This window comes from Pinus tabuliformis, chromosome X (genome assembly GCF_031772625.1).
Source record: "Pinus tabuliformis cultivar Carrire ecotype Pingquan chromosome X, CPIR1, whole genome shotgun sequence".
Taxonomy (NCBI): domain Eukaryota; kingdom Viridiplantae; phylum Streptophyta; class Pinopsida; order Pinales; family Pinaceae; genus Pinus; species Pinus tabuliformis.
In genome coordinates, this window is record NC_142308.1 from 495078324 (window position 1) to 495101047 (window position 22724).

Below are 22724 nucleotides of genomic sequence, written 5' to 3' on the forward strand. Positions count from 1 at the left end.
CCGTTTTTTTTGGCAGGAATTATTTATGCCAGTGTCATAATTTTTAAATCTTTTATATATATAGATAGAGTGGGTTGTTTATAAATGTTACAATTTTATGGGATCATAAGAAATGGATTTTTGGTGATAAAAGTGTTAGAGTAGTGTTTTTTATGGTGGAAATAAATTCAACAATATTAAGAATATTTAAGGATTCAAAAATCCTTAAACTTGATAGTTGTAACTTGGATTTCCAAAATCTTTAAACTTCACAACGTTGTAACTAGGATTTCCAAAAATTTCAGCGAATTCTCATTATTTTATGAGGGAAATTTTGGCCAATTAAAAGACTATTTAAAATTTAATGGAAATTACAAATTTAAGTTATAAAATATACAAATTTAAGTTATAAAATCTATATAATGAGGATTTGGACTATGCCCTAAAACTGCTTCTGTTTGGCTAAGAGTTTGTCTTCCTCGGACGTAAGGAAACAGGTTAACGACCCAAAACCTAGAGGCATCTGGCAAGAGTGAAAGCTTGCCCCCTTATGGGAGCTTGTCTTCCTCGAAGGTAAGGAAACGGGTTAATGACCCAAGATCGAGAGGCGAGTGAAAGCATGCCCCCTTACGGACCACCAACAAGCTATTCCAGGTGGTGTGGTTTTCCTTAAATAATAGTGATAAGTCACCGTGCATTTATAAATAGCAACTACAGATGGTAGTACTCACTCTTGGTTTGACAACTTAATTACGATAAATTTTCGGAACTTTGAAAAAAAAAATATATATATAATCTAATGATAAATCTATATAATCAAGCTTCTAAATTTTTTTAAGAGAATCCGTTTATTCATTCAAGCAAAACCCTTAAACCACAATTTCACATAAAATTATACTAAAATATAATGCACCTCAACAAAATTAGTATGCAGATCTAAAGAAACATACTTTGCCCCACCATCCCCACACTGATGTTGAATTTCGCTGCTTTCTTGCATCTCAATCGAGCAAAGGGCGCCAATAGTATGGTTGAAATAAAGACATCCTTGGTCCTCTGCGCCGCAGTATTCACATGCACATTGACTGTGACCGCATTAGGAGAACAATGTTGGCTGGATGCATCGGAAAAATGATTGGCCAAACAAGTCATCGATCGCTCTTTCACGCAATCAATTATGATTTTCCTTTACACATCGGCTGTCCGTCCGTTTGATTCCTATTTTTCAAAAGCTCGAATCCCGTTGCTTTCTCCATCGATCCATATACGAGACTGTACACACAATGTGCTGTCCATGTCAAGTGAAAAGAGTGAGCCAACAGGTGGGCGAAGGGTTATAAAGTCAAGGAGAAGGGACGGCCTTTCTTGTACGACGGGTAAGAAGTTGCCTACAAATACGCATCGAAACCCTCATTTATTCAATCAGACGCAGGGTTCGGCCTAGACGGAGTTTACAATTCTAACACTTATTATTATGTGTGCGAGCAGTCTAATTCTGTAGTAACTTTCTGTTAACTGTCGGACTCAAGATTTATTTGTAGTTAAGCTTTTACTGATTTCGAATTTGAGTTTTTTTTTAGGGTTCAGTTCAAAATCTTTAAAATATTGTTTCGCCACAGGGTTTTTGGTGGTACTTTAATCCTGTCGCATTCTTATTGAATTAAATTTAATAATTCAAACAGTGAAAATTCCACCCATCAAAATTTTGATCTATTCTTCTAGGAAATAGAAAGCTAAAATTCCACTCAAAGTTTTGACATAGTTTTCCATCAAATAGATCAATTTACCATCAGCAAAACCTAAAGAAAGTGAAACCCTATCCATGCCTAGAATTTCTACCCAATTTATATCACAAAGGATCTTTTGGGCTACAAAGTTACCTTACAAGCCGGAGGTATAATAATCTTAATTAGATTTGCATTGTATTGTGTGATCCAAGTGTGTACGTAGTGCAGTGTGCTATTATAGCGTTGAATGCCCCCTCACACACGCAATTGGGCTTTGCTCTCTTCCCCACACGCAATTGGGCTTATTCACTCACGAGGAGTTGCAGTCCATTGCCCACCTATCTGGGTCTCTTTCTGTCGAGAATTCTGACAGCCTTTTCTATGTGACTCAGTCGTCCTTTATTTTGGTTCTCCAGATCTTGGTTTTGGTTTACTTCCCTTCCTCCTCTGTTATTGATAGGACAGGACAGGACAAGAATCGTTGCTTCTGGGATGTACATACTTTGTGCGTTTTACTTCCGAGTTCTTTTTGGCTTCCATTGCTTGCCACCCAGACCTCGAGATTCAGGATGTTGATATCTTCAAGCCTATTCAGAACCAAATTCATGGCAGCTCTTTGACTGTAGATCCCCTTTGCTTATGATTCAGTTTTGGGCATTGAAATTTCGTTAATGTGTCCTGGTTTTGGTCCAAATTTAACCCGAGATTTGGAACCACAATCCATGAAAAGCTCGTGTGTGTTTTATGTGGTGTGAGCTCAGACCCTGACTCTGCATTCGTTGGAACTCGGGTTTGAAAATGAGTTTTGTGATAAGGTTGGAAGTGGTTATACAGATTGGGTACTTTCACTCCTTACTTGGAAACTGACTTGACTTTTTCTCTCCTCTAGTCTGTTGTGTCTGCCTAGTTCTGTCCTATGAAAACTATATAAATACCTCGCCCTACCCCCCACCCCCATTTCAGTTTTAACTTGGATGGTTTTCATTTTGTGATCTATTTTCTCCTTTTGCTTTCATTTTATGACGAGTACCCAACTGCGGATGCCATGGTGAATGACAACAGTACCGGCCAGGACTCCAGAAGAGCTTTTCACCTGTCTACTCCGACATCATTGAATTCTTCATATCCGCTTCTTTCTCCAAATAGCAGTAACGGGGAGTGCTTCAGAAAGCAGAACAGACTCATGCCTATGGAGAAACCTAATCCAAGCTCAAGCCATTCGCCTGCTAGCTCCTCCTCTTTCGAAGTGGCCAGAACTCAGCAGATTGCAGTTCCTACAACATTTGTTCAGGCAGACACCAGCAGCTTCAGAGAGCTGGTACAGAAACTCACAGGCATATCCGATGATAGTCAGGAGAAGCTGCCTATCACCATGCCTGCACGTTATGCAAACAGGGGAGGAGGTGGAGGAGGAGGAGTCGCGGGCAAACAACACGCAACACAGGCAGAAGGGGGAGGAGTAGCAGGGGTGGGTCTCTACTTCAAGCAAGGCCCGGATATTTCAAAGCCTGGAGTTGAAGTGGGTCCTCGGAAGTCAGCCTTCAAGCTCCATGAAAGAAGACAGAGCATGAGAAAACTGGAGATTAAACTAGGTCTAACGTCTCTTCGCCACAATCCTTCAAGTGGGTTGTCTCCCAGAACAGCAGGTGAGCTTCGATCCCCTAACCCCCAAGATATTCCTGCGCTTGTTCCTAGCCCTGTTACCCCTCTTGGATCGGATCCGTTTGAAAATGGGTATAGCCCATCTAGTGTCGCTACTACTCCAACTTCCTGCAATGCTGCATATGGCCCTCCTACACCCACATCTGAGTCGTCTTCATCTGCAATTTCTGAAGAGGAAAGAGCCATAGCAGAGAAAGGATTCTACTTACATCCTTCCCCACTCAACACCCCTCGTGGTTCTGAGCCGGAGCTGCTTCCTCTATTTCCCTTGCAGTCCCCTCGATAATCAAGCTCATAAACACTTGGAGTTCTTCAGCTTTCGTTTGGGTTGTTGCTTAGTTTTTGCTGGGGTATATGCTTAAATGCTTACTAGTATTGTCCAAGACATCAGGCCTATTTGCGGGAGGAGTTTGGAAATTTCGAAAGCACGGATGACTCGTGGGAACTTTCTTGAAAGAACTTTTAAATGCTTCAAGGTCATTGGTTCTATACTTATTCTGGATTTCTCGACTTACTTTGTCTCCCAATCAATGTGAAAGGCTCCATTTACAAGCAGAATCTCCTTGACTAAACTTGTAATTTGGTTGCATTAAATTAGTATCTCAGACTATCAGAGAGAACTCGTTTTCCTTCTTTGGTGCTCCCTTATTCTGTATCTGTGGCGGAAGCATTGTATGGAGTTGGCAAAGGAACTATGAATGGGCGTAATCGACGAGTTAGAAACAAACATTCTTGCCTGGACTGTGATGGATCATGGAATTTAATTATTTTGAAGATGGTTGTTCTAGCCTTTTATGCAATGGTTGGTTGGATTTCTACAGCTTTTTTTTTTTTTTAATCGTAGTATCATTTTGTGTCATGATCTCATATGGTAGGTTTTGATTGTATGGTGCTAAGTGCTGCTTATCTTCGTTCAAAAATAATATGTTTATGATTATGGAGTTATATTGGATGATTATGTTTGAGAAGTTCTGTTTTATCCTTATTTATTTATTGCATCGAGGTTTTGAATATTGAATATTTCTTCGTTTTGCTTTATGGCTAGCTCCCCTCCCTGAGATTATCCTACCTTTACCCTGTTACTATAGAGCCATATTAACCCTAGATTTATTAATCAAGGAGACAGATCAAAGAACTCAGAAATGCATATCTTTGTCATTGCTAAATCTCATACTAGCGTGGATCTATGGATTTTTGGAATACTCTGTTATATTTAAGTCAAACTGAAGCTAATTTAAAGAAATAAAAGCTCTCTTCTTTTTATTCCTTCATTTAATTTAATCTGCATTATACAGGGACATCCTTCTCATCCTTGACTGTAAGAGCAACTGGTTTTGGTGCAATATCTCTGACTGCAGAGGATATATATTGTAATCCTTTAAAGCTCTCTTCTTTATTTCCTTCATTTGATATAATCTGCATTACACAGGGAGATCCTTCTCACCCTGGACTGTAAGAGCAACTGGTTTTCGTGCAATATCTCTGACTGCATAGAATATATAATGTAATCCTTAAGCTTTTGTGGTCTGTAAATGATTCTCTGCAGGGATTATATTTATGGTGGTTGGTTTCTCAATATTGTTTTTTTGACTTCTCAACCTATCTAAGTATGAATATGCATTAAAGGTTCTAACTAGGAAATCGTTCCATAATGGTGATTGTGTTCATGGAAGGTGTGTTTTATTTGCAGCACAAGTATCATATTGTTGTAGTATAAGGATGAATTGGTGACCCGGATTCTGATAGTATCAGCTAATAATATTCTGCAAAATGGAGAATATTACCTCCTAGTTGCAAATACAGTTGAATCATTGCAACAAATGGGATGTGTTATGTCAATCATCTTTTTGATTTCTTGCCACCCCGCGGTCATGGGTTTTCCTTTCTTCTTAATCTGGATGATTGAACACGATAACAGTATAACTGAAGGCCTATGCTTGTCACTGTTCCTCTGTACAGATATTGTTTAGTGACGTGAGTTTTTTGATAAGTCAGTTCATCTTTTACTGTATGGACAAGTCTGCTGTATAGTTTTATCATTTTATGATTTCATTTTCATCAATATGTTATTAACATCTTTCGTTGCACTTGGTTTTTGGTCAATAAAGTGTCTGGCATCCAATTTTCTTACTGTTAGTTGCTTGGTATGATATTTATGATAAGTTCCTTAAAATGTATTATTTATGACATTACGAGATTATAATTATTTTGCACATTTAAGGAATGTATGAGATTGGCATTTTTTTATATGCATATTCGAGGAAAGGCAAAGGGAGTGTCAAATTTTAGAATGGGAAGAGACATAGACGCTCCAAGTATCGACCTTCCCTGTTTGAAGGTGATCAACCATTTCTTATGATAATGATTATGTAAAATTCAGTTTTTTATTTATTTATCTTTTATATCTGCAAATGTCTTTGTTGTTCAGCAGTAGTTCTGTGCTCATTTTTCATTAGGTTGATGTACTTATAGAAGATGATATTGGAAATATTCAAGTGTATTAGATGAAATGTAACAATCAAAGAAGTGCATTTTCATTACAGTGCCTGAATTTTAATCTTCTGGGAAACTTAGAACTATTCAGCTGATTACATCCAGAGAAACAGGTGCTTTATAGCTATAAGGTGACCCTGATCCTTGGGTCTGTTTCTCAGTATATAATGATGAAAAGGTCGATTTTATCTTGATCTTGGATTTATTACTGATCACTTAAAGAATATTTTTAATCTTTCTTAAAGTTTAGTAAATTTGATAATAGCATAGATGACAATATCATCGGGGGGGGATATGAATTTTCGGTTAAATGATTGTGTATATGAACCTCAGAATTTTCATGAAGTGGGCCTTATATATGAAAACCTTGGAATTTTCATGAAATGAGTCCCAAGGCAACAGAGGCAGCCAGGTGGGAAAATCAATCCTGATATCTCATGCATTGAGCTTACAGCATTCAATCACTCAAGCTAACTCACCGAATTATCTTCGACATTATATATATATATATATATATATATATATATTTATATTTTGATTGGGTAAATAACTTTTTAAAATTTGTGATCAGCCACATGCTTTATGCATAATATCTTTGAGAAATTTTGATGTGACAAGGTTTCTGTCTAAATTTTGCAAATTTGTATAATTCCAACTGCCCTGCCTATCGCATAAAATTTTATGACGAAATATCCAATGTCATCCATATGGTTACCCACTTAATCTTGAGTTAATTCCACATTAATGTGAAGTTGTTGTATTCATTGGATTCAATGTAATTCAAGCTTTGAAGTTAGGTCTTTATTGTGGTCACACACTGCCTGAATTACTAGATAAACTAATAAATCAAACTGAGTAAATTTTGGTATTCATGAGTGAGTAAATGTATATACTTGACATTTTTACCAGTACCTTCTGGTTACCAATGGCTATTTAGAGTCCTGGGTACCCTTGACTATGTAAATAAAACACTAATAACATTTGAATCTAGATGATAGACTTTTCGTTCATCGCCATTGAATCGAATCCCTTCGAAATTAATTAAAGTAATCCCGACACATGAAAAGAAGTGAAAGCTTCGCTTCTTGTCCATGGAATACTTTCTTGATATCAATTTGGGAGAAAAAAACTTGTCTTTGATGACAACTGGGAGGAGTGGTAATAATGTGTGGCATAATGACGAGCTGACATCAATCTTGGGATAGAAAATCAAGGTGCAAATTTTGTACCCAATCAATAATATCATTTGTTTGCAGAATGGCAGAGGAAGTTGTCATGCAGCTTTAACAACAATGGGTTGGCAATGGCTGCGCTGCTTAAGAGAAGTAAAAATATTTCAAATTTCTACTTTTGATTCACTGGACAGGCTGTTTAATACAACTCCATAGGTTGTGACTTTATGGGTTGATCTGTATCTACCAAAAGAAGTAAACATATATTTTTAAACTACTGAAGTCTAAATGCCAGTTTGTTTCCCATTTGATTTGTTAACATTAATTACAATGACAAAAATCTCTCACCTCAATTTGTCAAAGTACCATATCTCTTGTAGTACAATTATAAAGATATTCCATAAACAAAGCATCAAACAAGATCCTTAGCAAAAAAGTTACAAAAAATATTTTTATTCCCTGCTATAACCACGACCTATGAGAAAATGCAGAAAGATAATCATAATATATTTTTAAACTACTGAAGTCTAAATGCCAGTTTGTTTCCCATTTGATTTGTTAACATTAATTACAATGACAAAAATCTCTCACCTCAATTTGTCAAAGCACCATATCTCTTGTAGTACAATTATAAAGATATTCCATAAACAAAGCATCAAACAAGATCCTTAGCAAAAAATATTTTTATTCCCTGCTATAACCACGACCTATGAGAAAATGCGGAAAGATAATCATAGGATTTCCAAGACTATTTGCCCTGTACAGTGGAAGAGGATGTGCACCTTTGTTTGTCCACCTGTTCTCTCTTCCCGTTGCTTTTGTTGACTTGGGTGTGCAAGGCAGATACTCCATCATCTATTTTATGAAAAAGTCATACATAGGCCAAATGGTCACAACTGAAAGCTTCACTCAAAATGGATGTATGCGGTTGTTATAGTATTTTATTAGGTTCAAATAAATAAGTTTGTCTTTATGTTTAAGCTATGATGTGGAGTTGGAAGGTTTCTTGAGAGAAAAAGACACAATTGACATAATTGGATGAGGTGTCAAATCTATCATGGAATAACTTGAGTGTAGTCAATGGTGTTAGTCGATAGTACACCAACCATTCATTCATTAAACATGTAATGACTTCCCATTAGTGTGGTCATAGTTTTTATGGTACACCGACCGTCCATTCAATTAATATTTAGTGTGGTTAATTTCCAAATCTGGGATTTAATAGTACCCACTTGAAAGTGATTGCCATTTAGTGATATCCAACGAGCCAAAGCACTAATTATTCATAATTCTAAGCTTGGATTTCTTAAAATTAAAGCTTGAAATTCTGTTAGACCAACATCGAGTCATTATTTTATTTTATTTTATTTATGTTTATTATACCTCTTCTTCCATGGTTTGGTTTTTGTATGTATGAAGTTTAAGTATACATTGTATTGCGTATTCATCTAGAAGTGTACGTCATATAAAATATTAAAGTTAGAAGTAGATCACATAAAATAATTTATTAATATTTTTTAACCGATGTTTTTATATAAATTTCATAAGTTTTTAAATTTAGAAATAATTATATAATTATAATTTTTAGTGTAGATAATTATTTATTAATTTTTTTGATGGGTGAGCACATGGTTCGAGAGTGTTTTGGGATCCTACTTGCCATGTGTTATGTGTCGCGCATTAAAGAGCAAGGGGCACAACTTGCCTCCATCGTGCATATGCATGCAAACCTACAAATGGCTATTTATTGCCGTGGAGGTAGGTGGGAATTCGTCTTATTCTTGGCAGTTTCGGTGGAGGCTTGGGACAGTGGTGAGGTTAATAAATCGACTTTCTCGTTGTTGGTGGTGTTAGTGTCTGTCAATTTTGCCTATCACTAGTGATCAAATATGCTTTTACCAAGTTTTGTTAGGGTTTTCAAAGTCAAATTTTATCATGTCACTAGGTTTTTAGAATAAAATTTGGTCACTGGTTAGTGTGTTTAGGTTTACTATTGCTCTTTCAAGATTTTCATGTTCCGGTCACTGCCATCACTCATTTGGATGTGCCATCTCAGAAAAGTGTCATGGTCATCTCAGTTTCAGTATCATGGTTTTCATTTGGTTCATTGTTCATCCATTAGGTCACTAGGGTTTTCACTCATTCAATTCTTCATTCCATTCATAAAATTGACATGTGAAGGATTAGTCATGAAAATTGTTTCAAAAAAGGTTCTATTTTAAAATATATGTTCTATTAATCTTTAAATAATACCAAAGCTGCATTCAAAGGTTCTCAAGTACATGGTTTTCAAATAAAAAATAAGAAAAGCATATGGTGGGCCACCCCATTATAATCAAAGTAAGTCACTTTGTAGAACTATAAAAGATCATTTTTCTCTCATTCCTCTCATTGATCACATTGTCAAAGGAGCTCTCATCCATCATCTAGCACCTCCTCACCGTTTTTTAGGGCCTAAGCTTCTTAAAAATCAAAATTTTCCTAGCTTTGTTGTGTTTTTCTAGCTTCCGCTACGCTTTTCCAAGCATATGCTGCGCTTTTTGCAGTCCTCGTTGCACTTTTTACAGGGAAGCTACGCTTTTGGGCAAATGGGTTTCTAAAGAATTGCAAAGGGTTTCCAACAAAAAGCAAGCCTCCACAGGGTTCCAAGAGGTAAGTTCAACCACTCCATATCCTTTATCACTTAATTTCTCAATTTCTATGGTGCAAAACTCATCCATTTCTTCTCACACTACGCTTTTCTATAGCACTGTTCATTCCTAGTTTCTAAACCCTAAAACCCCTCATTTCATCTCCCTGCACTCTTACGCACTCATATCTACTCCCTAAAGGCCCTAATACCCCACACTCATACTCCCTAAGTCCCTAAAACCAAACCCTACCCCTATGTTGCGTTTCTGGCAGCCTAATACCTTGGGCATGTGTATAAATTCTATAGCCCATCTCCCTCACTCATTTCACTCCCTATCACTTCCTAACACTACCTCACACCCTTCCTTATCTCCCTAATTTTTTCCACACTCAATTCCCCTCCCTAACCCCATCATCCTATTTCCTCTTTCCTTTCCCCTGTTTTGCCCCTTACGGTTTGTATTCACAGTTTGCTATGGAGGAGGAGAAGAAAACTTGTTAGGGTGGAAAGGTGTCAAGGTATGAACCTCTAAATACTTAGGAGTTGATGTCTTCACTACTTGCAAAGCAATGTTTTCAGCATGTAGGGTGTCTTGAGTTTTGTGAGTTGGTGCAAAAAGTGCAATATCATCTTGAATTGACCAGATTGTTTGTCACCAATCTCAAGAAAGGTCAAGTCACTATTGCAGGGGTAACTTTTACCATCTCAGTTGACATCATAGCAGTAGCTACAGGGATACCAAACATTGGTGAAAAATGGTTTAAGACTCAAGAATTGGATGCTCAACTATATCAACCCTACCTCAAAGCTCCATACAAAGATAGCATCAAGAAAATATTTCCTTTTGGACAGCTCCTTGAGAGGTTTGCACCATTAATGAAGATCATCATGAAGTATTTCACTTGTGAGGGGAGATTCTCTAGACTCTACAGCTATCACATCAGACTGCTTATGCATTTTACTAGGGTGAAACTGCTCAACATACCCTACTACCTGTATAGAAGCCTAGACAAGATGGCATACAAAGTGCAACATAGAAACAATGAGCTACAACAAAACAACCTCTTTCATCACTCTCTCATCAAGATTATTGTCCTTCATCATCTTAAGCAGCTAAACATTGCCTGGGAGACATTCATTGAAGCAGAGGTCTTTTTGCCTTCTTCCAACTAGCCTACTAGACCTATTTCATCATCAGCACCCCCTACTCAAACAGAAATTGGTTCATCTAGTAGGGCTACAGTGAAGAAGAAGAAAGGAGGGGATAAGATGGTCAAAACTTATCAAAGAGGGAACATGCTTGTGTTTTCTCCACAGATTGTGGAAGGGGCCAAGCCTTCTACATCAGCACAACATGGATCACCTTTGCATCATGAGACACTTTTCCAAGATGATGACTCTTTTCATCTTGATGTTGATGAGACTACTTTGAAGGCTAATGAGGAGCCTAGGACAGTTGAGCAACCTATGGTGGACAAGGAGAATGAACTCAAAAGGTTGCAAGACAAATTGACAGAGGCAAATGCTTTGATAGCATGCCTACAATAGGAAAACATGCAGCTGAAAGTTGATAGAATGCTTCAAGAGAAGCACATTATGAAATTGCAAAAGGAGACTAAAGGTAAATTAGTGATAGAGGCAGAGGACCTAGTTGAACATCAAGAGCAAGTGGCAAGACAAAAACTAAAGACAAGAGGCCTTAAAAAGACACTTTAGCAACAATAAAAGCAAATCACGGTGAATGAGCTTATTGACAAGGAAATTAATGAAGACAAGGAATATTGGCTAGGCAAAGTCAATGATCATTTGGAAAAACTTCTCAGAAGGGCTAACAGAGACAAAAGGTTGCAGAAACACATGGTTGCCCATTATTACACAAAAAACCAGATTGCTAAGGTTAAGGTCAAGCAATTGAAACATAAGCTCAATGAAACTCTAATCAAGCAAAAGGGAAAGGTAAAGTTAGATTTGCTTGTTGATGCTTCCCTCAAAGCATTGCATAGCACTTGGTGACCTCACATACCAAATTTGAAGAGTTTTGGATAAATTTTTGTTTTTTGACAATTTTTTCTTTTTTTAGTAGTCACCCTGCCAAAAACGTAGCGTGGGCCATGCTGCACTTCTTCTAGAAAGCTCCAAATGGAAAAAAATCTACATGGTTGGATAGATTTTGACCCCTACATCAACTTTGGACACCTGGCAGCCCAAGTCATCAACTTTTACAGGGTGAAAATGGCCAAAAACCACCTTAAAAACACCTTTCTACCCTGTTTTTGGAGGCCATGCTACACTTTTTGACCAGTCTTGGGAGAAGTCATTTTTGAGGAGCTATACTTCATCATTTTCAGTGATTGAGGGCTCTATGGATAACTAGATAGAAAGATCTTTCCAATGAGCTATCATGAGCTCAATTTGGAGTTCAGGAAGGCCTCCAAAAGTGGCATGCAATCTTGCAATGCGCTTTTTCTCAACCACACTGCGTTTTTTCCAGATTCGCTACGCTTTTTCTAGGAGGATGATTTTCTTCATCAGTTTGACCTAGTTTGACTTTTTACTTACGTAAATGATATAATTTATTAATCCTAATGTAAATATGATGTTATAGTGGGTAATTATGTCTTGTTTTATGTAAAATTAGGTCTCATTAAAGAGGAAAAACTCAAGTCAAAGTCTAAATGAAGAGTTTGTATTCAACCTTCTTAGTCTTAGTTATTGGTTGAGATATTCCTGGGAACTGTTCCACCACTCATGGATTTGACCCCTGAGGGTGGGGAAATTGTTTATTTTGGTCTATATGTATCATTTTCTCAGTCAGAGAGAAAGATTGGACATCCGAGGAGAGAACTCTTGTAGCTTGTGTTTGGGCATTTTCAGGGAATCAAAGGAGCAGTTACAACTATTATTTAGGAATTCATGTGTAGTGAGTTTGTGGTGTTGTATTTTCTCTGTTATATTTTTATATGAAAGATATTCATCTTCTCTTTCCATTCATAAGTTCTTCAGTCGTTTTCCTTAGGTATATAAGTAGAATTATTTTCACAAAACTATGTTTTGATGGGAATATCATTATGTGTTATTTTCTTTCTTTCTTAATGAATTCATGATGTACATGCTCATTAAGACCTCTTGTTTCTTCTAAACACTACACTGGCAAACCCTAAGCCATCACAAAACTATTGCTACTTTGCTCATTTATATCTCTGCTGTTGTTACCCTTTTGATCCTTTGACTTAGTTACCTGGTTTTCATCCCTTGTCTAGCAACAAAATCTTAAATTTTCAAACCCTACCTGAGCCTAGCATATCTAGCCTAAAATCCTTTTATATTCCAGTCAATTCTTTAGCTGTGATCTCATAGAGAGAGCCCTCTCTGGTTTGGTAGAGCTAGCTACTAAACTGAAAACTTGGTTTGTAGTTACCTCGTCGATTCCTCTCAGCCTGAGACATTGTGGAGGATAACAGGTGGCATCCCTAAGCTCATATGTAGTGAGAGAGCCATTTGTTGGAGTGTCCGGTTCTTATGCGGTGAGACTTGTATATTTCCTGATACTAGTGAAGTGGAGGTGCAAAGACATACTTCGTCAGTGAGTGGAGTCTTTGCAAGTTCAGGATGTTGATAATGATAGTTAGCAAAAGTCAATTACAAGCAATGTGGGCGAGGTGGCTCAGGTTGTTTCTCTCGTAGTCTTGCTTTGCTACTTGCAGCTCTTTCTAGTTATTTTAGTTCTGACCCATTAATTTATTAGGGGTTCTTGTTGTATTGGGGTTTGGGGAGATGCTGGTTACATTTGTTAAATTTTCCATGGCTTTATGCTATGTCAATTACTTTAACCCAATTCAATCTTTCATTAAGCAATATTATTAGTAACAATTAATTCTTCCAATAAACAACAGTAATTGAAGATAGAGCAATAAATGCAATGACAATAAGAGAAAATCAACAAGGGACACTGATTTGGTAAAGACCAAGGAAAAACCCCACAAGGGGGAAATCCCTTCGAAATTTTTTCTTTTATTAGATTGTTAAAAAATGTTCAAGAGAGAATACAATGAGCCCAAATCCATAAATAAGAGTCAAAGTCAAAATTTTCCTTATACAACAAATCAACCATCCAAAAATCAATATGCCAATGAAGAATTAGTCAAATTTGGTCAACTTTCATAATTTGCAATTTTGGTCAATGGTTAACAATAGTCAACATGCCCTAACTAGTCTACAATCATGCGGTCAAAGTGCTCCAATCAAACTCAGTCAGAGGTCAGATAGTGTGGCCTAAAGCGCTGGCCAAACAAAGCCAAAAACAATCCAAAAACACCTAGTCAAACTTGGTCAAATGAGATAGAAAATTTTGCAGTCAATCTCTGCAATTTTCTTGCTGTCAACCCAAGTCAAACTTCTCTAAATGCCTCTGTTTTTGTGCCAAAATATGTGGTTTGACGAGTTAAATTTAGTTAACAATGATATGTTCTATGCCTAGTACAATTACTTCATTGTACTTTTAAGCAGCCCAATGGCAATTTCCAAATTAGTTTCCAATAGAAATCACATTAACCATAAATCACATTGACAATGTATATAGATAGAACATAAAATAAAATGCAGAAGACAAGCAAAGACAAGAGGACACTAGATTTGGAGGATGCCAGGGAAAAACCCTAATGTGGGGAAACCCTTTGATCAATTCTTCTTATTATGATATCAAATGTTCAGGAGAGAGAGTACAAAAGTCAAAATTGACTTGCCAAATCAAAGTCAAAACAACCCTGTCAAATCTGCAGTCAACTGCACTGTGTTATAGTCGGTCTGGTCAGCCCTCTGTCAGAGATCAAAACTCTTTATGCATTTCATGTTTAGGTGTCCCGCTCCATTCACTCAGCTGCATTTCGCTAGGGGCATGCCATGATCTGACGGAGAATGTCATGCTAATCATTTCCCCTCATGTCTGGCTCCTGCTGGCTCAGGTATTTTGTCAATAATCACCAAAGTCCATGACAAAGGACAAAGGTCATTTTCCATGTTTAGGTCTAGGAATTCATCAATTTGGTCTTTGAAACATGTTCAGTAAAGCCATGCAGGCCAGAGGGAGGCCCTTACACAGCGATGGTTCATAGAGCTTCATCGTCAGGTGGATAGACTTCGACTCTTCTTCAAAACCATGTTTTGAAGAAAAGTCAAACAGTGTCATTTATGACAAATTTTTCCAAAAAATCGCCAGTTGACTTTTTCAGATGCAGTCATGGTTTCCGTGGCCAAATGTCCTGTCATACAATCCCTGCAAAGATGCGTCGAAAATTTCATCATTTGAGCCAAAATTTCGAAGGGAAAGTGAAAATCAGTGTGTTTTAAAGTTAGTGAAAAAGTGCAAAACACAACATTAGAAAAATGGGTTTTCAAGGAAGCAAAAATTAAACCCATCTCTTCCAAGGCTATATATACATGTTTACATCCAAATCAAAGGCATTGTGCTATTACAAGCCTTGGAGAGACATTGCAAAGGTGTGAGTGCGAAATCATGAGCGTTTGAGTGAGTGGGAGCTGGTTTTAGAGGGCGCGACTCACATACCCAGGAGCGCGGCGCACTCACTGGGCGCGGCGCACACAGAGCCAGCCCACAGTTGAAAGTTTCCACGGCACGGCGCATACCCAGCGCGCGGCGCAATGGGTTTTGCGCGCGGTGCACACAGACCAGGGGCCGAAAAACATTGCCAAACCACTCCAAATTTTGGTGAAAGCTATCAAATCGAGAGGTAGGCCTTACGACATCTCTTGTTCATCAAATTTTATCAATGATATGGTGTTTATAGAGATGTTTGAATGTCACCAAAATGCATAAGGTCAACCATAGGAAATCACCAAGAAAATGATGGCTAGGGTTGTTAAAATGTGTTGTTAGTGCCAAGGTTTCACTCCACTCACCTTTTTCCCCTCACCTATCATTTTTCCCATCCTCCCTTTATCATTTTTCCTAAAACCCCTGCCCTAAATTACTACCAAACCCTCTCCCTATCCCTCCACTATTCGGTCAACACAAAATCACCATAAGACAAGCTCATTGTGCAAGCAAGGCGGTGGAAGAAAGGTGCAAGGTCGAAGAGTTGAAGAGTGAAGCGATTAGGAGCAATTTAGGGTGATCTCAGAGCGCGCGGCGCACACACAAAGGAGTGCGGCGCACTCATTGGGCACGGCGCACACAGAGCCCATCCACTGTGTAAATCCGCCACTGGCGCGGCGCACTGGGCATTGCGCGCGATGCACAGGGACATAAAGCCCAGAAATCACTGAATTCGCCCAAAACTTTTGTGGATGCTCATCAAATTTGAAAGGTAGGCAACCTACCTCCACTTTTGCATCAAATTTGAAAGGAATAGCATGGTTTTAGGATTATAAATCAAATGCAAAATTTTTTATAAAGCAAACAAAAGAAGACACAAAGAAACCATGATCCTAGGGTTTGTGCTACAGTGACAGTGCTGCCAAGGTGTTTCCTACCCTACCCCTATTACTCATTCCCCTATGCTATTGTCCCCATAATCACTACCCTTACCCTACCAAAAAATCATACTCCCTTTTCCCCTTTCCTATTGCTCAAAAAACCCAAACCCTACCCCATCAACACTATACCCAAACTACTCCCAAGTCCCTGACAAATCTCTCCCTTTAACCCCTATTCCCATTACATCATTCCCTTCCTAATACTCCCTGTTTTATTGTCCCCTTGGTGGCAGATTGTCAAAGCGACTACCAGCTTCATTTGAATCAAAGGGCAGCCTAAAACTCAGGGTACAAACAACAGTAATGGCATCCGAAGTTTCATCAGAATATGAGGAGGAGACCCACAGTGATACAGCTTCAGGAGAACAGGCCCCCAGGAGACATCACCGGAGTGGCAGACATCTTAGAGATGAGCCAAACACCCGCACCGAGTTGCAGGCATGCCCTCTTGCTATGTATTGTTTCTAGCACTTAGCATGTTTTGAATTTTGTCAGAGGGTGGCAAATGTCAGAGTTCATCACGAGTTGACCCGTCTTTTTTCACTTCACCTGCATGGAGGACAGTCTATCTTGGCTGGGGTCACTTTCACATTGACACCTGAAACCATATCAGTGGCAACAGGCATACCAAACATTGGAGAGCAGTGGCATAAGAAGAAGAAGGTGGAGAGACATCATTATGAGCCTTACATCAAAGACAGCTGTTTGAGCCACCTCACGAGAGTTTTTCCATTCAGATTTTTGAGAGATGAGTATGCCCCGCTCATGAAATTGATCATGAAGTATTTCAGTTGTGAGGGGAGGTTTTCTTGCTTTTATCACTATCACATCAGGTTGCTCATGCACTTTACCAGGATGCGAATGATGAACCTCCCATTTTTCATGTGCGGGAACATAGAGAGGATGAAGAATTTCATGCAGCACAAGACTCCTCGACAGCAGCTCAACAGTGTTTATCACTTTGCCCTTATCCGGATTTTGGTGGACCATGAGTTGGGATTGCAGGGTATTGCTTGGAGGACTTCATCTCCCGTGTCTTCTTCAGCGCTCCACAGATAGTATCAGAGGCAGAGCATGAGATAGGTGGCCCATATCATCAATATGAGCGACATGAGACTGCTACTATGCCAGTATACATCACCTACCAGAGAGGCAGTAGACCCTTATTTGCAGCAGCAAAGCGAGTGTTATCTCCAGCCGGGGTGGAAGGGGCCTCGCTTTTGACATCAGCATCATAGGAGCAGGGCAAGTGTAAGGAGCCAGTGCAGGAGGAAGGGCCATCAGGTGAGCGAGAGACCGAGTTTGTTCTCCTCCATGATGATGAGACAGATGCAGAACCAACAATGCTTATAGAGATCATCCAGGAGCAGCAGTCAGTGATTGAGTCCTTATCCCTTGACTTGGAGAGGGCCAAGTGGAACATGAAGTACCTGGAGCAGAGAAACAAGCATCTTGAGGACCAACAGACGATCATGGAGCTGCAAAACATTCGTGAGCATCGCCAAGCTGCTCAAAGAAGAAGGGTTGCGCTCACATCTTTGGAGCAAGAAATCAATGAGGATCGGGAGGCCAACCTTGAGAGGGTCAACATGCATTTGGAGAGGCTGCTGGACAAGGCCGACCAGGACCTTGCTCTACTGAGACATATGGCTTTCCATTACAGGGTGCGAAACATGAGTGCACAGGCCCGGATAAGGAACTTGAAGGCAAAATTGAGGAAAGCAACAAGAAGAGCAAAAAGGGCAAAAGAGCAAGATCGGCTTCGAATCTTGGCTGAGGCTTCCTTGTCCCATCATAACACCCCATATAGATCCTCCAGCCCAAATTTCAAAAAATTTGGGGAATTTTTGGTCACATGGTAATTTTTTGGGCAAAAAACAGGGATTTTCTCCCTGTGCGCCGCGCCACTGGCGCGACGCTAAAATTCTAGAGCTCCAAATGAGGAATGGCTTGCAGTTTTGGATTTAGCATGGAAAATTATGACTGCTGGTGTCCGGATAAGAAATTTGGGCAAGATCTGAGTCTCCTAAAGGTAAAAAAACACCAAAAAATGGCCTCTCTGCCACTTTTTTGACACACAGAAAGCAGTCTTGGGAGAATGGAGATTTGGAGGGGCAAATGAGCACCAAATTTGAAAATTCCAGTTGGGTTAGAAAGTAGACAGGACAGGATTTCCAGAAAGCCCACTTGGGCAAATTTTGGACACATGAAAGCCCCCCAAAACAGGCCCCAAAGTAGCGCAACGCACAGAGAAAATGGCGCAGCGCACAGAGGAAAAATTGCAAATTTGCTTCCGTTTCGCGAAATTTCGGTTCGCGACTTCTCCAAGTGGGCCCGCTCATCTACACTTCGGTTTTTTGGCACCAAAGGTGGCATTTAAAGAGTTTTTTCTCCAGATTGGCTTCTATCCAAGTGGCGAAGGAAGGCAAACGGTCACCCAAGCCAAATGTCATGTTTGTAGCGCTGCACCTGTAGCTGATGGTTGGCTCTCCATCTCCATTTTGCAATGATTTGAGTAACTCCCAAACCCTTAGGTGTTCCATCTCTTCCTCACACATTCTATATATTGTATGCAAGTTATTTGCAAAGGGTTGGTTGGCTTGTAACTTCTGGGAGACTGTGGGAAAGAAACTTTGTTTCTTCACTGTGTATTTTTGACAGAGAATTAATGAAAGGCAGCGGCTCTGTTTCATGAGATTCTTGTGGTTGTGAGTGTAGCAAATGTGTCTTTTATGTTTTCAAAGTATTTCATTATGTTTCATAATTCAATTCATGTTCATTTCCAGTGAAATTTTCTGAGTGAGATTAGGTAGAATTCAATTTTTATTGCTCTGCCTGTGGGAAAATTTCATGTTCAGTGTTATTCTTCTGTTGAAAAGGATTCATGTCACTATGCCCTTTTCACTTTCTTCAGCAATCTATTCATGTCGCGGTACTTCAAATTAAAATTGTTACATTTTCCACCTACCTTGTCTCACGGAATAATATGTGCCTTTGTATTAAATTCTCTGTTCTTTGCTGAGCGCCGGTCCCATAACATCCCAGAAGCTCGGTCATTCATAAAAATTGTTTCCAAAATCCCTATTTCACTTACTAGCCTAAGGTAAATATTACATTGTAAGTCATCTGAGACCGTTTTCGATTATCTATTCACTGAGCGTGACTCGGAGAGAGCCTTCTCGTGCTTTGGTAGGGCTAGCTACCAGACTGACTGTGGTTTGTGGTTACCCTAATTTTTGCCTTCCTTCAGCGTAAGGTAGATTTAGGTGCTAACATAGTGGCGACTCATACTGGGGACAAACTGAAATCAAATCCCCTTGTTTCATAATAATTCTAAGCTTCCGGATGATGAGCTTAGGATTGGAAAGGCTGAGTAAGTTGGTTGTGTCCTGTAATTTTTCTCAATAGCACGCTAGCTTTGAGACGATATACCAGAGCCAATCCAGACCCGGATCCTCCTCATATTTACGAAAACCCCAATTTGATCCCAAGACTCCTTTGTCAAGAAAGCACCATAACTCCCGTGTTCAAATCCCATTCATGTCCCGACATTTTTGAGTATCTTGAAGAGCTTGAGTTTAACGAACGGTTTGAGATATCATTGTTTGAGTCTAAATCCGAAAGGGTTGTTGATTATACTGTCCCCAATCCACAATTTCTTGTAGACCTAGAAACAGAAAGAGCTAATAGGTTAATTGATAATTACATTGCAACACAGCCCCAAACTCCAATTGCAAGCCCCTTGCAAACTGTGCACACTCCAACACCTCCAAGGCCAAATCCACCGAGAATGATGGCTGCCCGTTTCGCACCCCTTGTTCTACCCCAAGTCCTAGATGACATGCCAACGGATTATCAAAGTAAAATCCCATTTTTTGATGGCACTCCTAACATCATTACTGCTCAACAACATGTAGACAAAATGGCGGACTTCTATTAACTTCATGAGATTGATGCAGAGAACGTGGCAATGAGGCTCTTTGTACTTACATTTGCAGGTGATGTGAGGAAATGGTTCAGAGGTTTTCCGGCAGCAAGTATACTACCTTCGCTGAACTAAAAAGACAATTTTTGAACCGGTGGGAAGTGAAAAAGAATCCCCTTCAAATTCTGGCCAAATACGAACAAATCAAACGGAACGCTGGTGAGTCAGTCCAAGACTATTGTGTTAGATTTAATGCAGTCTATAACGAAATTCCAGATCATCTAAAGCCACCCGTGGGACTAGCAATGATGAAGTTTCCAGATGGTTTTGATGATGACATGGCATACCAATTAAGAGAGAGAGAACCGGCCACAATGGAAGATATGCAGAAAATCGCGGTTAGCGTTGAAGCGAATCTGCTGTCCAAAAGAGCTAGAGCGAAAGCAGAAAAGAAAATCACTGTAAAAGAAGAGTCTTCTTCAATGGATCAACTACTCAAAAAGGTAGAGCAGATGCTTGAAAGGGTAAAACTTGACAAGCCTGAGCCATAAGTTAGGAATCCTAACTTCCGTGGCCAGCAGCAGCCACAATATAGAATAAGACAGAGAGATCAGCGAACTCAAGAGCAGACAGCACAACAGCTGGTACAAACACCTTTGCAACAGAATTTTGTGCATGGACCAGAGTGAGATGAGGAAGGGAATGTAATAGGTGAAGAAAACCACCTCTTTACTCTAGATGAGTTGTCTACTTACATTACCGAAGAAGAAGAATATGCAGTGAATTCAACTGCGCACAAAGACTGATTTTATTCTAGCTAGCGACATTGTTTTGGAAGAAGAATCGAAGAATATCAAAGGGGATATATGAATGCTTTATCCGCACAACAACAACGATATTCACTTAGAAACAGAGATGTGCCGGCCAAACCAATTCAGAAAAAGAAGGAGGTTGAAGCAGCAAAGAACGATTCATCAGCTACACAAAGAAAGGGAAAGGAGGCGGTTGGTCTGGAGAGCAGCAAATCAAAATCAGCAAAACAATCACAGCAGCAAGCTATATCAAAGGAAAAGGAAAAGAAAGAGATCCCAGTCAAAGAGGTAGAAAAGACTCCCGCTTTTAGCTTAGAGAATGAGATTTCTAAGTTAAAAGTATCCATCCCCTTGACTGAAATAATGAAGAACAACAGTTATAGAGGACAAATTTCTAAAATGTTGAATTTGGACCCAATGTCCGACATGGTAAATGTAGAAGATGATCAGCCTGAAATGATTTTGGGACCAGCATTGAATGGTGAGTCTCCTGATAACGATGTGCCACCCTTCTATATCAGTTTAAGATTGCATGATTTTGTGTTACACAATGCCATGTTCGATTCTGGAGCTTCTCATAATCTCATGCCCAAGGCTATCATGGATAAGCTTGGTCTGGACATCACCCGGCAATATCATGATCTCTATTCACTCGATTCCAGCAGAGTAAGATGTATATGACTCATCAAAGACTTGGTTGTGAGTTTGGATTAGCTTCCTATGAAAAATGTTTTGATGGATGTGGTGGTAGCAGATATTCCTCCAAGGTTTGGCATGCTTCTTTCCAGGTCTTGGGTAGCGAAATTGAAAGGGACACTACAGCTGGATTTCTCCTATGCAACAATCCCGGTGTTTGGACAAATGAGGAAGTTATATCGGGAACAAAAAATGAAATATATGATCACAAGCAAGGAGAAACCTATAAATCATCCTATTAACTATGTACATACAGATTTAGAGTCTTTTGTTTTGTTTTCAGATAGTTTAAATGATATAGATAGTCAGATAGTAGAAGCAGACAACATTCCAGAAATAACAGAAAATTTCAGAGAAATTTTGAAGAAAGAAGGACAAGAAAAGCAGAAAAATGTTGGGCAATCAGCTGAAAGTAATGGACAGCAAGCAGACAAGGCACGACAAACAGATTTCCAGCACTTACAAGAGGAAGAAGAAGGCTTGTGGACCATGGATTTCGATGGAGCAGTAGGAAATGATGGCGCTGGAATTGGAATTTGGGTACATAGTCCTTTCTCTGCCCCAAAAAAAGTGCCTAGCAGCGTGAGGGTTTGCTCTTACAAGCTGGCCTTTGAGTGTTCAAACAATGAAGCTGAGTATGAAGCTCTGATTGCTAGCCTGAAGATTCTCAGAAAGCTGAATGCAAAAAGGATTTCGGTATATGGCGACTCCGAATTGGTAATAAAGCAGGCCAGAGGTGAGTATCAAGCAAAACATCCTAGGATGCGGGCCTATCATAATGCAGTTTTAGACATCTTGAAGTTATTTTCAGAACACACCTTGAAATGTGTGCCTCGTATACAAAATAGTATTGTTGATGCTCTTGCCAAGGCAACGAGCATTTTGAAGATCCCCATGAACTCCAGCAATAAATTTGAAATCCATGTCAAGCGTCGTCCAACCATTCCAGACAATCAGCGATATTGGCAAGTGTTTCAAGATGATGAGGAGATTAAGGATTTTCTGCTAAACAAAGGCAAGTTCAAAGAAACCTCCATTGATGTAGAAAATGACGATGGCATAAGGAATGGTACAAATGAAGTGCAGATCAATGAAATGGACGTATTGCAGCTGAGGAATAACATCATTCCTAAA

At 39.3% G+C, this 22724-nt stretch overlaps 1 protein-coding gene across 1 annotated transcript; it reads left to right on the forward strand.

Moving 5' to 3' along the window:
- The first annotated feature begins 1438 nt into the window (after positions 1-1438).
- LOC149140847 (VQ motif-containing protein 4-like) lies at positions 1439-4168 on the forward strand. The gene has a single exon (XM_089446851.1). It carries the CDS (start codon positions 2752-2754, stop codon positions 3652-3654), a length of 903 nt encoding a protein of 300 aa, XP_089302977.1. The 5' UTR covers positions 1439-2751; the 3' UTR covers positions 3655-4168.
- Positions 4169-22724: the final 18556 nt, after the last annotated feature.